Here is a 13,530-nt window from a genome sequence, read left to right on the forward strand (position 1 = left end):
TGACATTAAATGTGCCGAATGGCCTTTTTTGCTGCATGTTTTCTTCGTCATCACATAGCCAACCCCTGCAATTTCCCCAAAAATATCCTTAATGAGTTAAAGAGTTGCAACTACTGTCCTGAAACCTGTCCTCTAGGGGCAATAAGCAAGCACTTTACAGAAGAAAGCCTGGTGGATTAAAGAACCTAAAGAGCTATCCCAATGCCTCTTCTCCTGTATCTTTAGCCAATACTTGTACAATCCTGCCCTCAGCATCTAGCATAGCCATCCAATGTGTAATGAATTCTATCACACGCACCTGAGGACCTCCATCTCCTTGTGAGCCGGGAGGTCCACTTCTTCCTGGTCGACCAACATCTCCCTGAAAGAAAACACAACATTACTCAATAATTCTTCCACTGTGTCACCCACTGGACCTGATATAATAGCTACTGTTACATGGCTAGAAGACTGGATTGGCCCAACAGTTTGCATATAAACAGTTAATGGGGATTCCAGTGTAAAAGAGGCATGAAATTAGGTAGAATTACATAGGTTGTATACAGCACAGAAACAGGCCATTTGGCCCAACTGGCCTGTGTTGGTGTTTATGCTCCACACGAGCCTCCTACCACCCTACTTCATCTCACCCTTTCTGCATATCCTTCTAGGGTCTCCTGGTTGGGCCTGTGCAGAACGGAGTCTGGGCCCAAAAACAGACCCAGACGTATTTACACCCTAAAGACACCAAAGTTTAAGCAGTGTTGGGCAGGATACCCAAAGACACTGCCAGAAAGCTCAATTCCATCTTTAGATCTTTTTTTGGTGCTCATTAGGATAAAGGAATAGCTTTGCTGAGAAAGAATTAAGTCTGTCTTATGGGTGAAAAACGGGTGCAACGAGACCCAATTTTGGAGATCAAAGTCCTCCGCCCCAAGGCCACCTGAAAAATGTCCGACCCAAAATTGGGTCGAGCCATTTATCGGGTGTACCTGCAGGCCAACTAAATCAGGCATTAGGTCCCTTACATGTAAATGAGGAGCCTAACACTCGTTTTAGGTCCCCTTAGAGATTGGTCAGCGCTGAGCGGGGCAGACGCGAGGCCTGCTCCGCTCACGACTTTTCAGTGGCCATTGCGGCCTGAGAAGAAGGATTGCTCCTCAGATTCCACAGTCGTTGCAATCGGTTCCCCCTGCTCCATTGCCCGCTCCAACCCCCTCTTCGGGACTTATGTTCGGGCAGCTGCCAGTGAGGCGAATGGCCTGACATTCGACATCTTCAATGTGCAAGTTGCCCCGTGGGAAGAGTGACAGGCGCCAGCAGCTCACGGGGAAAAATGGCCCCAGGTCCAATTTCAGGCCAGCCTCGATCCTCCCACTTGGGATACATGGTGCTTGTGAAGTGCGGAGTCTTAGGCCCGAAAACAGACCCAGATGGATTTACACTCCAATATGTTTTCACGTTCTGCATCGAACATCAGCATCAATTTCCCCCTGGTTTCAGGGTAGTTGAGGCAAAAACTCTAGATACAGCAGTGAGGTGACTGTAGGTTTCAATTGAAGGATGAGCTAGGTGAGCCATCCTTTCTCATCTGAGATTATCTTTGTGAGGTACTTGTAGCATAGTTAGACATAGAGTGGGACTCCATCATCACTGTATCTTAATTCTAACCTCTAACCTCAACTGCCCCAGTGGGAATCTTTCTATTACCAACAGCAGCCGACCTTTGACTTTGATGTTAGATGGCCAACTAATGTATTAGCTGCAGGTTGAGCATCAGTTGTCGATGGATCAGGCACCTCTTCTTGTGTGAATGGTTGTTAGATAAGTTTATTAAAAAAAAGTAGATTTTAAACATAATCACACACAAACCTTAGGCCCAGGATCACCAGGAAATCCTCTGTCACCAGCTTCTCCAGAATAACCAGGGGCTCCCTATGAGCAATTGAATCACAGCTTCATTAGTACACAACACACAGGATAATGAATTAGAAGCATCAACCCTTTTGGTGCTAAATTTCCCATCGCTCTTTGAGGAGCACCGTGCATCAGTGTTTAGAAATTCACAGCTGTTTGGTAAATCATCAGTTACCAGTCAGCTGGCCTACATCTTGAAGTGGTAGGAGGTCTTCCAGCCACATCTTTTATTAAACATGATTACTAAACTAGATCAGTATTGAGGCCGTGAGATTCTGAGCCCAGAGCCACATGCTAGATGTGTGCTGAAAGAAAGACAAACAGCATTGAGATAATGACCAGATAATCTGTTTTTCAGTGATGTTGGTTGAGGGATAAATATTGGCCAGGATACCAGGGTAGAACTCCCCAGTTTGAAATAGTGTCATGGAATCTTTTGCGTCCACCTGAGAGGGCAGATGGGGCCTCGGGTTACCGTCTCACCCGAAAGACGACACCTCTAACAGTTTTTTTTAAAATTCATTCACGAGATGTGGGTATCGCTGGCAAGGCCAGCATTTATTGCCCATCCCTAATTGCCCTTAAAAATATGGTGGTGAGTCGCCTTCTTGAACCGCTGCAGTCCGTGTGATGAAGGTACACCCACAGTGCTGTTAGGGAGGGAGTTCCAGGATTTTGACCCAGTGACGATGAAGGAACAGCGATATATTTCCAAGTCAGGATGGTGTGTGACTTGGAGGGGAACTTGCAGGTGGTGGTGTCCCCATGCACCTGCTGCCCTTGTTCTTCCAGGTGGTAGAGGTCATGGCCTAGAAATTGGGTTCTGGTCTTGCCAGGGCTGTAGCGCCAGAAAGTTTGCGCCAGCGGTAATGCGGCAGCGCGCGACGAAAATTCGGGTGCGCCGGGCCCAGACGGCGGCGGGCGCTAAAACCCTCCTTTAGCGCCTCAAAACGGGCGTGAACTTGGGTTTCCCGGCGCTAATCCCCCGCTGCGGCACCCGATGCGCTGCGGCAGGCGGGGGAACTGCAGGCCTCCTCCTCCTGTTAAGGAGGAGCTGCCTGAAGCCGACAACTGTCCGGCGGATTGACCCGACATCTGAGCCCGGCACCTCGGGGAAGTGCCGGGCTCACGAGACACTGATCAGGGCCGCGGGGGGGGAATGCAGGAGTCCGGGAAGGGAGGTGCGGGCAGGCGGCCGCCGGGAACGCGGCCGGCCGCCGCTCCACCTTTATGCGCCGGCGCACACTGGGGGAAGACTCTGTTGCCAGAGTCTTAGTTGCGCCTGCCACGGGCGAGGCGGGCGCAACTGAATTTCGGCTTGGGGCCGGGTTACCACGGCAACCAGGACGCTGCGCACACCGATGACGTCATCGGTGCCGACGCAGCGCTACCGGTGCAACGCCGATTTAGGGCCCCAGGGAATTTCTCAACTGGCCATAACTCCGGCGCTAGGCCCTCTAGCGCCTCAAATGCGGCGCTAAGCCTACCGAATTTCTAGGCCCATGGGTTTGGGAGTTGCTGCTAAAGAAGCCTTGGCGAATTGCTGCAGTGCATCTTGTAGATGGTGCACCCTGCAGCCACGGTGCGCCGGTGGTGGAGGGAGTGGATGTTTAAGGTGCACCACTCCCTCAGTACTGCACTGAGGAGTGTCAGCCTCGATTTTTGCATTCAAGTCTCTGGATATCAGACAAGCAACCTGACAACACAGAGGGTGTGGAGGGATTGGGAGAGGTGGAGGGGAGGTAGAGCTGGGTGCCATCGGCGTACATTTGGAACTTGCCATCATGTGTTCAGATCATGTCGTCAAGGGGCAGCATATAGATGGGCATATTGTATGCATTGCAAGTCCTTTCCCTTTAATACTCCTACAATATAGCAAATAAAATCAGAGGCATGAGCTAATAATATCCCTGCTCTGTACCTCAGTTCATACACACATCTCTCCCTCACAGTGTACTATAACTGCAATACATACTCGCTCATTCCCTGCCCCAAGAAGTTCTGTCTTTTGGCTCACTTGCTCACTTTTAATATATAAAGATGATCTATCTTACCTATAATGAATAGAGTTGTGGTTCTTTAAGATATATATATTTTTTGAGACATTAAGGTGAAGGGCCAAGGCCTATTAGTGCTGGACTAAGCGCCTGGGGACATTATGTTAAAGGCACTATATAAATGCAAGCTGTTGTCATTGGACACCAACAATGTTGAAAACAGTAAAAAAGAAGAGGAAGTAAATCAGGGAATAACGATTAGTTTATAAAGCCACATAACTGCACAAGGGAGGAGGCCTTGGGGAAGAAGTGGGACACTGTGTGATGAGTCTTGATTCCAACACAGTAAGAATGCAGTGAGGAGGAAGCATCTGTGGAATGGTTTATTTGCCATTTAAGAGACACATGAGGGGAACTTACAGAGAAGCACTGGCCAAAGTAGTATTGGAAGAATAGACGGGAATCAGTAAGGTTGAGATGGAAGAGAAAGAGTTCAAAGGCTTGAGGATTTGACAAGCTTCTTTTGTATTCTGTCCTGGAATGTGAGAAAGGTGCCAGATATTAATGAAGTGTCCTGAACTTGGACAGAGTTGGGCTTTAGAGAAATCTAAGAGTTGGCAAGAAGCATTCGGCATGGAAGCAGAAACCAAGCTCCTAGGAGGCAGATTTAGTAATAGAAGACACATGGGAGTCCCACTTGATGTCAGAGAAGATATTTTAGCCAAGAACATCAATAGGTGAAGGAGGACTGGAAGAGAAGAGCTGGTGGTTGGTGGTTACACTGGCGAGACATGAAGGAAATGTAATTTGAAGAATTGAAAGAAATAAGATTTTCATTGTTCCATCGAATGGCATGAGGGAGATTAAGATGCAGCCACTGGAATCAGAGGGATCCGAAGGATGCAGCTTTCTCTGCACTGAGGGAATATGATCTCGGAGAAGTTATAGCAGGACGGAAATGAAGGCATCGCAACTCTGAGGAATGGTGCGTTAAAGGAATATGGTCTGAGAGAAGTTGATGAATGTAAACTTGAATCAACAGAAAGACTTGGCAGGGACAGACAATGGGCAAATGAGGTCAGAGACACAGAAAGAAAGAAGGGAAAGGAAGGGCAAACTTGGGAGGCTGTGAGGTGGTCATCTGTTCTATAATGCTGGGAAGGGCAGTAGAGGCAGTGCGTGATTTTAGATTCTATATTTAAAATGGAGGTCCATATTGCATGGTGCTTTTCAATTTTCCAAAGCTATTCATAGACAGGCTCAAAAGAGATCTTCTTGAATGAGGAACAAAAGGTAATCCCCCATTGTAATGTTCCGAATTACTGAGGGTAATGACCATCAACACGCTTATCTAACTGTACAATTCTCCGAAGAACAATTAATGATAAAAAATAAATTACCACGTCACCAGGGTCTCCTTTGCATCCTGGAGGTCCAATACGTCCCAACTTTCCCTGAATTCACCAACACAAAAACACAATGCTTATTCCCATTCCTCGAAATGATCGGAGCTTGGCACCAGCACCCACATTTACTGTGTTAGTGGATCCAAACTTATATCATCTATTATATACACAATCAACATTTTGGACAGCACTGTAAAGGTGTAAAAACTGGGTATATTGTATGGGTGTACAGCATGCAATGTGTCACAGTTATAATGCATGGGTATATTGTATGCACTGCGCCATATACTGTATAGCACAGTTATAATGCATGGGTATGTTGTATGCACTGCGCCATATACTGTACAGCACAGTTATAATGCATGGGTACATTGGCCCATAATTTGTGGTCAGCGGTAAAGCAATGGCATTTGCCGCTGGCCCCAAAGTAAACTTCGCACAAAGATCTCGCGATCTCTGTATTGAGAAGTTCAGGTTTTCCGATATGTAATTCAAATCGACAGAGTATAGTGGGAATCCCCTCGTGCGAGCTGCTGTGACGTCAAGAAGCTGTCTAAGCAGCCAATCAAAACGTAGAATTCTCACAGACAGCAAACAAGTGGGTAAGCTCTTGAAATTCTAATTTTTTTAAAACGTTGAGAGAGCAAAACACAGATTGGGGCTCGTGTGGGGAAAAAGCAAACCTGAAATAAAGATTAAACATTTTAATTTTTATTAAAATGGATAAATTTGACACTGCACAAAATTAAAATTAGTTTTTCAGGGCCATAACCTTTGTTTAGCAGTCAATACGCTGTTAGAACCCCAGTTAAACCAATTCCCTTTGGGTCAAACTTTTAGTGGGGAATTTAACAGTGTAATTACTGCGGCAGAGCCGAAGTTTGCGGCAGTTTTCCTGATTTGGGTGATTACACTGATTGCCAGTTCTGTGAGGAGGCGGCGGGGGGCACAGTGCAGCCTGTGCCTGAGCAGTGAATGACAGACTCCAACTTCAGTGTTTTCGTACTAGCACGTGCCAAATCCTGAAGTTGCGGACAGTTTCAAAGGCTGGATGACGGCGAACGCCGCCAGTTCGCGGTCATCGGGACCGCAAATTCCGGTCCATTGTATTTATTTGGGTTATTGCTATCCTCCTTTTTAAATTGTTAAACATGGTGGGGAGAGTTTTTGACACGTCGGTGTGATTGGTTGACGCGTGGGACGGCCTCCCAAAAGGGCATTTAGGTGATCTTGCCTAGATGTACAATTTTCAACCAATCAGAACTCTAGCTTCACAAACACCATTTGCATACAGGAAACAATTCTCTCTACAGGTGATCAGAAACAAATCTTACTGCGCCCTTCGAGGTGAGAGGTGTTAGTGCTTGGGGATGGACCATGTCCCTTTATGGCATCATCTCAAGCTCTCCGAAGGTGTAGCTCACTTAGATACACATTATAGCTCCAAATACTCTACCCCAATAGGCCAGACCTCTGAAGAGAGCCCCTCAGGTACTAATGTGGCAGTTAAACATGTCACTTATCCATTTCCTACACCCCACCAACCATCCTGGGAGGTCTTTCGTGGTGAATTGGAGGCCCGTTAGGAACTAGGCTGAACCTGACGAGACTCATTTCACACATCACCCGTACAACCATCAACAACATAGGAACTGGAGGAGGCCATTCAGCCCCTTGGCTGATCTGTGACCTAACTCCATCCACCCGCCTTGTCTCCATATCCTTTTATACTCTTGGCTAGCAAAAATTTATCGATTTCAGATTTAAAATTATGAATTGAGCTAGCATCTACTGCTTTTTGTGGGAGTGAGTTCCACACTTCTATCACCCTTTGTGTGAAGAAGTGTTTCCTAACTTCTCTCCTGAATGGCCTGTCTCTGATTTTAATATTATGTCCCCTTGTCCTAGACTCCCCCAACCAACAGCAGAAAAAAGTTTCGCTCTATCTACCCTATCAAGAGAGCTTTTCAACTTATCAGTCTTGGCTGCATTTGAACCTAGCTCCCAGCGGTGAAGGTTACCCTCCCACACCCAGTCCTCAACAGTACTGTTTCATACTGTACCAGAAGCTACACATTCCTAATACACGGCCGTTCGATTCACTTCACCCCACATGGGACCGAAGAGCTTACCTTCTGTCCGCTAATCCCATCTCGGCCTGGCAATCCAGCAATACCCTGAAGGATACAAGAGAAAAAATGGAATAGTGTTAGGGATATGTAGACAGTGCCACGAATTAAAACAGGAAATATATTAAACTGAACTAAGGAGAGAGGAGATAGGGAGAGAAAGAGAAAGAGAGAGATCTCACCTTCTTTCCTTCAGCTCCGATTTCACCCTGTAATTAGAAACAACATGTTAATGACAATATTTTAAATATATTTAAATTTAAGTCACAAAAATTTCAGTAAGACGGATAGTAAGATTTGAAATGATGCTGCCCATCATTTCCAGTTGCAAGCATCCATTCTGCAGTGTTATTAAGGCACTTTTTATCCAATGAAAGATCTTAGGCCAATACAGGCAAGTGTGAACAACACGACACGGAGAAGAAACTCTTTAAAGCTGAAATGTTCCCCCAAATTCATTCATGTGACTTCCGCAACTTCGGAACAAAAAACTGTTTACTGGTCAGAATTCAGCTTTGTGACAGGGTTTGTTTCACCCCCCACCCCCCGTGTTCCGATTCCTCCGCGCAAGTTCGAAATGGGACTGGAATCAGTGCTAACGGGATGGCAAGGGCCTCAAAATGGAGACGGTCAACTTGACACTCCATTAACAGCGACCGTCAGGCCGCCACCATTTTGTATTGGCCTGGGCGACCACTGCACCCGCATGAACCGGGGAGTAGGGATCTTAACTGCACTAATCGGGGTGCGAGTAATGCGATAGGACCCCATTGCAATTTTACAGGATGTGTTGGCGGGGCCCGTGTGTATTGGCCTTGAGCAGCCTAAGTAGTAGCTCTTAAAGGGCCGCTGCTGCAATGGCTGCAAACATTTTTTTGACATTTGCAGATATATGGAGCCAGAATAAGCAGGAGCTCCCCCCCCCACCCCGGTTCCACAAAAATACCACAGGCTCCCCTCGCCTCTCTGGCTCCCTCCCCCCCCCCGCCCCCAGGTCCTGCCATCTGTTGCCGGTGCCAAGCCAGCCGGTATGCCCCATGGCCCAAAACCATCGACCGTTTGGCCTCCGCAGCTTGCCGGTCGGATCCAAGCGAGGGCAGGGCCTCAAAATGGCGGTGGCCTTTTCTGCCACTGGAATGGGCGGCATGCCAGCATGCTCCGGCAGTCAGCCACCCGAAATCTAGCCATAGGTTTCTGTAAGTGCCGGCACAATATTTACCCGCTGTCAAAACTTTAAACCAATCGTTGCCAGTTACAAACACTGGGTTGTGGGGGGGCGGGGGGGAGGAAGAGGAGGAATATTGGGTGCTGATGTGCCTGTTTGTCAGGCGTGAAATAGATGACATGGAGTAGAAAGATTAGGGTCATGATCTCCCACGCCAGCATGACCACGGAAGTGCGCCACACGCAAAACTGAATCGGACACCTTTTAGTCACCATGGGCGCCCAGCTGAACCAGGCTGATTTGGTTATGCAAATCAGGGTCCTACACTGGGCATTGGACAGTTGCACTGGTTCTAGATTGGCTTAACCAGCTGGTCCTGAGGGCCACTGGCGGCCCCGGTCTCACCCCCTCTCACCATTATCTCTTCCCCCACCCCCCCAACACAGCACCCACCCGAGAGCCGCTGCTGGCGCTTGGCGCCCATAACAGGTCCAACCCACTGCCATTGGGGCCGGCGAGCTGCTTCCGGATGTCCAGGTGGCGCCCGTTGGTTCACCCGTGAAATGCAGATGCGACACAGTGCAAAATTTGGCACAGGCCTCGTGCCAGCACAGCACGGCACAGCGAGTGTCTCTGACTCGGGCACAGGTCCAATTTCCCCGCCCAGGTTTCGGTCACCGAACTGAGCAAAACCCCTTCAAAACACATCAACAATGTCAACCCAGCTTCTAATGCGGCCTTCATCACGTCAACCCTTGTATTTAAACATAGAGATGGAGATTTAGAAGATGCCTCACCTTTCCACCCTGCAAACCTGGAAAACCCTGGGAAAGGGAGAAAAAAAGAAATGACATTAACACAACCAAAGCACAGGTTACTGGCATGTTTCAACCGAGTGAGCATGAATTGCCTAAGCCTTGTATGATAACCTGTAAGCAGTTTGTACGCAGATGTCAGTGTGATTTAAAGAATAATGTGCTTATTGAGTTGACAGACATTGTGTTGGGGAATGGAACATTCTCCATTGAGATGCCCAGGGTAGAATTTCACCTTCGCCGCCTGGGCACCAACCTGGCAGAGCCAATCACCCAGCCATTGTAGAACCTAGCAGAGCAAATCTCCCACCCATTGTAGAACCTGGCAGAGCGAATCTCCCACCCATTGTAGAACCTGGCAGAGTGAATCACCCACCCATTGTAGAACCTGACAGAGCGAATCACCCATTGTAGAACCTGGCAGAGTGAATCGCCAACCCATTGTAGGACCTGACAGAGCGAATCTCCCACCCATTGTAGAACCTGGCAGAGCGAATCTCCCGCCCATTGTAGAACCTGGCAGAGCGAATCGCCCGCCCTTTGTAGAACCTGGCAGAGCGAATCGCCCACCCATTGTAGAACCTGGCAGAGTGAATCTCCCACCCATTGTAGAACCTGGCAGAGCGAATCGCCCGCCCATTGTAGAACCTGGCAGAGCGAATCACCCACCCATTGTAGAACCTGACAGAGCGAATCTCCCACCCATTGTAGAACCTGGCAGAGCGAATCATCCACCCATTGTAGAATCTGGCAGAGCGAATCACCCATTGTAGAACCTGGCAGAGCGAATCACCCATTGTAGAACCTGGCAGAGCGAATCACCCATTGTAGAACCTGGCAGAGCGAATCTCCCACCCACTGTAGAACCTGGCAGAGCGAATCACCCATTGTAGAACCTGGCAGAGCGAATCTCCCACCCGTAGAACCTGGCAGAGCGAATCACCCACCCATTATAGAATCTGGCAGAGCGAATCACCCATTGTAGAACCTGGCAGAGCGAATCTCCCACCCATTGTAGAACCTGGCAGAGCGAATCACCCACCCATTGTAGAACCTGACAGAGTGAATCACCCATTGTAGAACCTAGGCAGAGCGAATCACCCACCCATTGTAGAACCTGACAGAGCGAATCACCCATTGTAGAACCTGGCAGAGCGAATCACCCATTGTAGAATCTGGCAGAGCGAATCTCCCACCCATTGTAGAACCTGCCCAATTTTCACGCCATTCAAATCAACAGAACGAAAATCGGGCAAGCTCTTCAACAAGCGGGTGATCCATTCCACCAGATTAACACCCAGGTTAATACTGTCCAAACTTACAATACCTTAGTCTTCTTTGATCGTCAGGCTGCTCTCAGGACCATCCAGTCCTGCCACTTGGGCGCCAAGCAGGGCAACCGTATTATCACTCTGACACTGGGCATACTCCTACTCCAGGTCCAAACTCAGTTGCATTGTTCCGGGAAAGCTCAGAGAACTTAAAAGCTGAAGGGGAAGCTAGATAACCACATGAGGGGGAATGTAATAGAAGGATATGCTAATAGGGTGAGATGAAGTAGGGTGGGAGGAAGCTCGTATGGAACATAAACACCAGCATAGACCTGTTGGGCAGAATGAACAGTAATTCTATGGAAAGAGCTGCAGGGGGCAGTGTAGTAGGGGTGCAGACCCTTCGTGTTGGCTTTCCGTTCAGCCCACCCGGTGCCTCTTTACTGTATTCAGGGAACTGAGCATTCCCCAGTACGCATCAAGGAGGACAGCTCCCCTCTACTCTGCCTAGCAATGTGCCTCAGCAGCCCCACCTCTGAAGAGCACTCCCTACATTACCCACGTGAATTTTGGCTACCTCCCACACAAGCTCTGAGTGAGATTGCCAGTTTAGGTTGGATTAGGGGGAAGTTTTTGCGCTGTGGGCTCACATCCACTGGGCGGAGACAGATTCTTATTTACATATTCCATGGTGTAGTGGTTATGTTACTGGACTAGAAATCCAGAGACCACGAGCTCAAATCCCACCATGGCAATTTGTGAATTTGAATTCAGTTTAAAAATAAAAATAGTTTAATGTAAAAAATGGAAATAAAAGGCTGGTATCAGTAACAGCGACCATGAAACTGTCAGATTGTCGGAAAAACCCAACTAGTTCTCTAATGTCTTTTAGGGAAGGAAACCTGCCGTCCTTACCCGGTCTGGCCTGTATATAGCCCACATAAATGTGGTTAACTCTTAACTGCTCCAGTAGTATCAAACTGGCTCAGCACTGCCTACTCAGGGCAACTAGGGATGGGCAATAAATGCTGGTCTTACCATGGTGTGTGATATCGGTGAAACACATTAATATGTATGGAGCTCCTTTATGCGCTATTTAAACACATTTAAAGAAAAAAACAGGCCAAAACCTCCATAAAATTTCATTAATGCTCACACGGCCATCACCAACATCTCCCAGTGTGACTTCAACCTCAAAATTAGTCATATATTTCATCTATTTAATGTCCAATGCACACGGTCTTCAACCACTTAAGACTGCCCTAATTGGAATCACCATTTCTTCCTCCCCCTCCCCCTCCCCTCCTCCCACCTCGCCACAAGTCCAAATCCAGCCAGGAAGCAGGATAGGGCTGGGGCAGAGGACGCCTCCAGTTCGGACGTGTGTTTTTACAGTTGAGGAAAATTAACAGATGGAAAAGCTCATGACCCCAGAAGCAGAGGGGATAAAAGGATTCGGCTCTCCTCGGGTCCTGCCTGGACTTTTCAGGTTGGGAAGCAAGTTGTTGGAACCTTGGGAGGCCCGGCCAGCCAGCAAAGGAGTCAAGGAGCAGATGTGCCTCTTACCTTAGGACCAGGGAATCCAATGGGACCTTCGATACCAGGATCACCCTACGCAGGAAGAAAAAAGGGAATTATATTCACAAATGTGAAAAAAAAGTTAGAGCTATTGTTTTAAAAAAAACTTTCGATAAAATGACACTTACATGCCGCCCAATTGAGCCTGGTTCACCAGAGTCACCAGTTCTTCCCTTCTCTCCCTATAAAGACAAAGATTAGATGTTATATTGTTTCACGTGTTTCTACTTTAGAAAGACAGACTTATGGCAACTTATAATGCTTCTTAGACATGCCCCAGAGTGCTTCACATAGAGTAAATTACTTTGAAGTACAGTGATTGTTGTCAGATAGGCAAAAAAGATGGTCATTTTGCATTAGCAATGTCCTGCAATCTTCAATGATTAATAACCAGTTAAGTGTCATCCAAGAACATAAGTCCAACTCCAAGACTCGTTGAGCCTGAGCCCGAGACTTTCTGATTTAGGAGAGGAGTGCGCCACCCAATGGAACTAACCTGGCAACTGCTTGCGACTAGACCCCCACTAATCATGTGCTTCTCCTTCTCTTCTGAAGCACTGACTCTCGCTGTGGCATGGTCCAAGGTACCACCCTCTGGGACCTTGTCCAACTGGCCATTTAGTATGTGTGAGCTATGAAAGAGATCTGCAGGCTATTAATCCATAAGGGCATCACAGCTCAGCCCAAACTTGTCCTCGCCCAACAGTTACATTCAAGGCAAACTCGAGTGCCCTCTTGCTGGCCCGGCCGAGATCAGTTAATCCAGCATGGATCCGAGTCATTCCTGGCTCGTATGGATCAGCAGCACAGACTGGGGAAGACCCAGCACTTGGGGGGGGAGGAGGGGGCTCCCAGCACCGGGGAGCTAACTGATCCTTTCTAAAATGCTTAACCAGTCAACTATCATGTGTTCTGGTGAAGTTTTCCCACCCAAAGTAACAGCCTATCATTTCACTACCAGATGCTGGAGGGCCTACTGGCTACTTCCAGCATTTGTAGTTTTTCCTTGACCTGCCTTGTCCCTAGACAATCTTATCAATACCAGGCACAAACAGGCAGGGGCAAGTGAGAGGGACACATTCTCCATCCCTCCCCCAGCCTCGTTGTTCCTGCTGACTACGCTCCTGCAGGGTTCACTCAACAGGAACTGGGAGTCGATGGGCAGGAAGTGCATTCCCTGCAGTGCACTGTGCCACCTTATAACTGTTCTTCTGGAGCAGGAAAAACTCTTCAAACCAAGGTTAAGAGGCCAGTCAAGACAGTTGGACCTGGT

The 13,530-nt window shown here is 48.0% G+C and overlaps 1 protein-coding gene across 2 annotated transcripts in view; it reads right to left on the bottom strand.

Annotated features, from left to right (window-relative positions):
- The window catches only part of col6a2 (collagen, type VI, alpha 2), a 135,156-nt gene that overhangs the window by 70,731 nt on the left and 50,895 nt on the right, over positions 1-13,530 (bottom strand). For both annotated transcript variants that reach the window (XM_085985443.1, XM_085985444.1), the window contains exons 6-13: positions 12,386-12,439; positions 12,246-12,290; positions 9,391-9,417; positions 7,611-7,637; positions 7,432-7,476; positions 5,294-5,347; positions 1,852-1,914; positions 299-361 (exon numbers count right to left, since the gene is read on the bottom strand). In XM_085985443.1, the coding sequence (XP_085841569.1) occupies positions 299-361; positions 1,852-1,914; positions 5,294-5,347; positions 7,432-7,476; positions 7,611-7,637; positions 9,391-9,417; positions 12,246-12,290; positions 12,386-12,439 (378 nt within the window). The remainder of the gene's footprint in view (positions 1-298; positions 362-1,851; positions 1,915-5,293; positions 5,348-7,431; positions 7,477-7,610; positions 7,638-9,390; positions 9,418-12,245; positions 12,291-12,385; positions 12,440-13,530) is intronic.

The sequence above is a fragment of the Somniosus microcephalus genome, chromosome 4, assembly GCF_052327205.1.
Source record: "Somniosus microcephalus isolate GS21.2 chromosome 4, FLI_Smic_1.0, whole genome shotgun sequence".
In the NCBI taxonomy this organism is placed as follows: domain Eukaryota; kingdom Metazoa; phylum Chordata; class Chondrichthyes; order Squaliformes; family Somniosidae; genus Somniosus; species Somniosus microcephalus.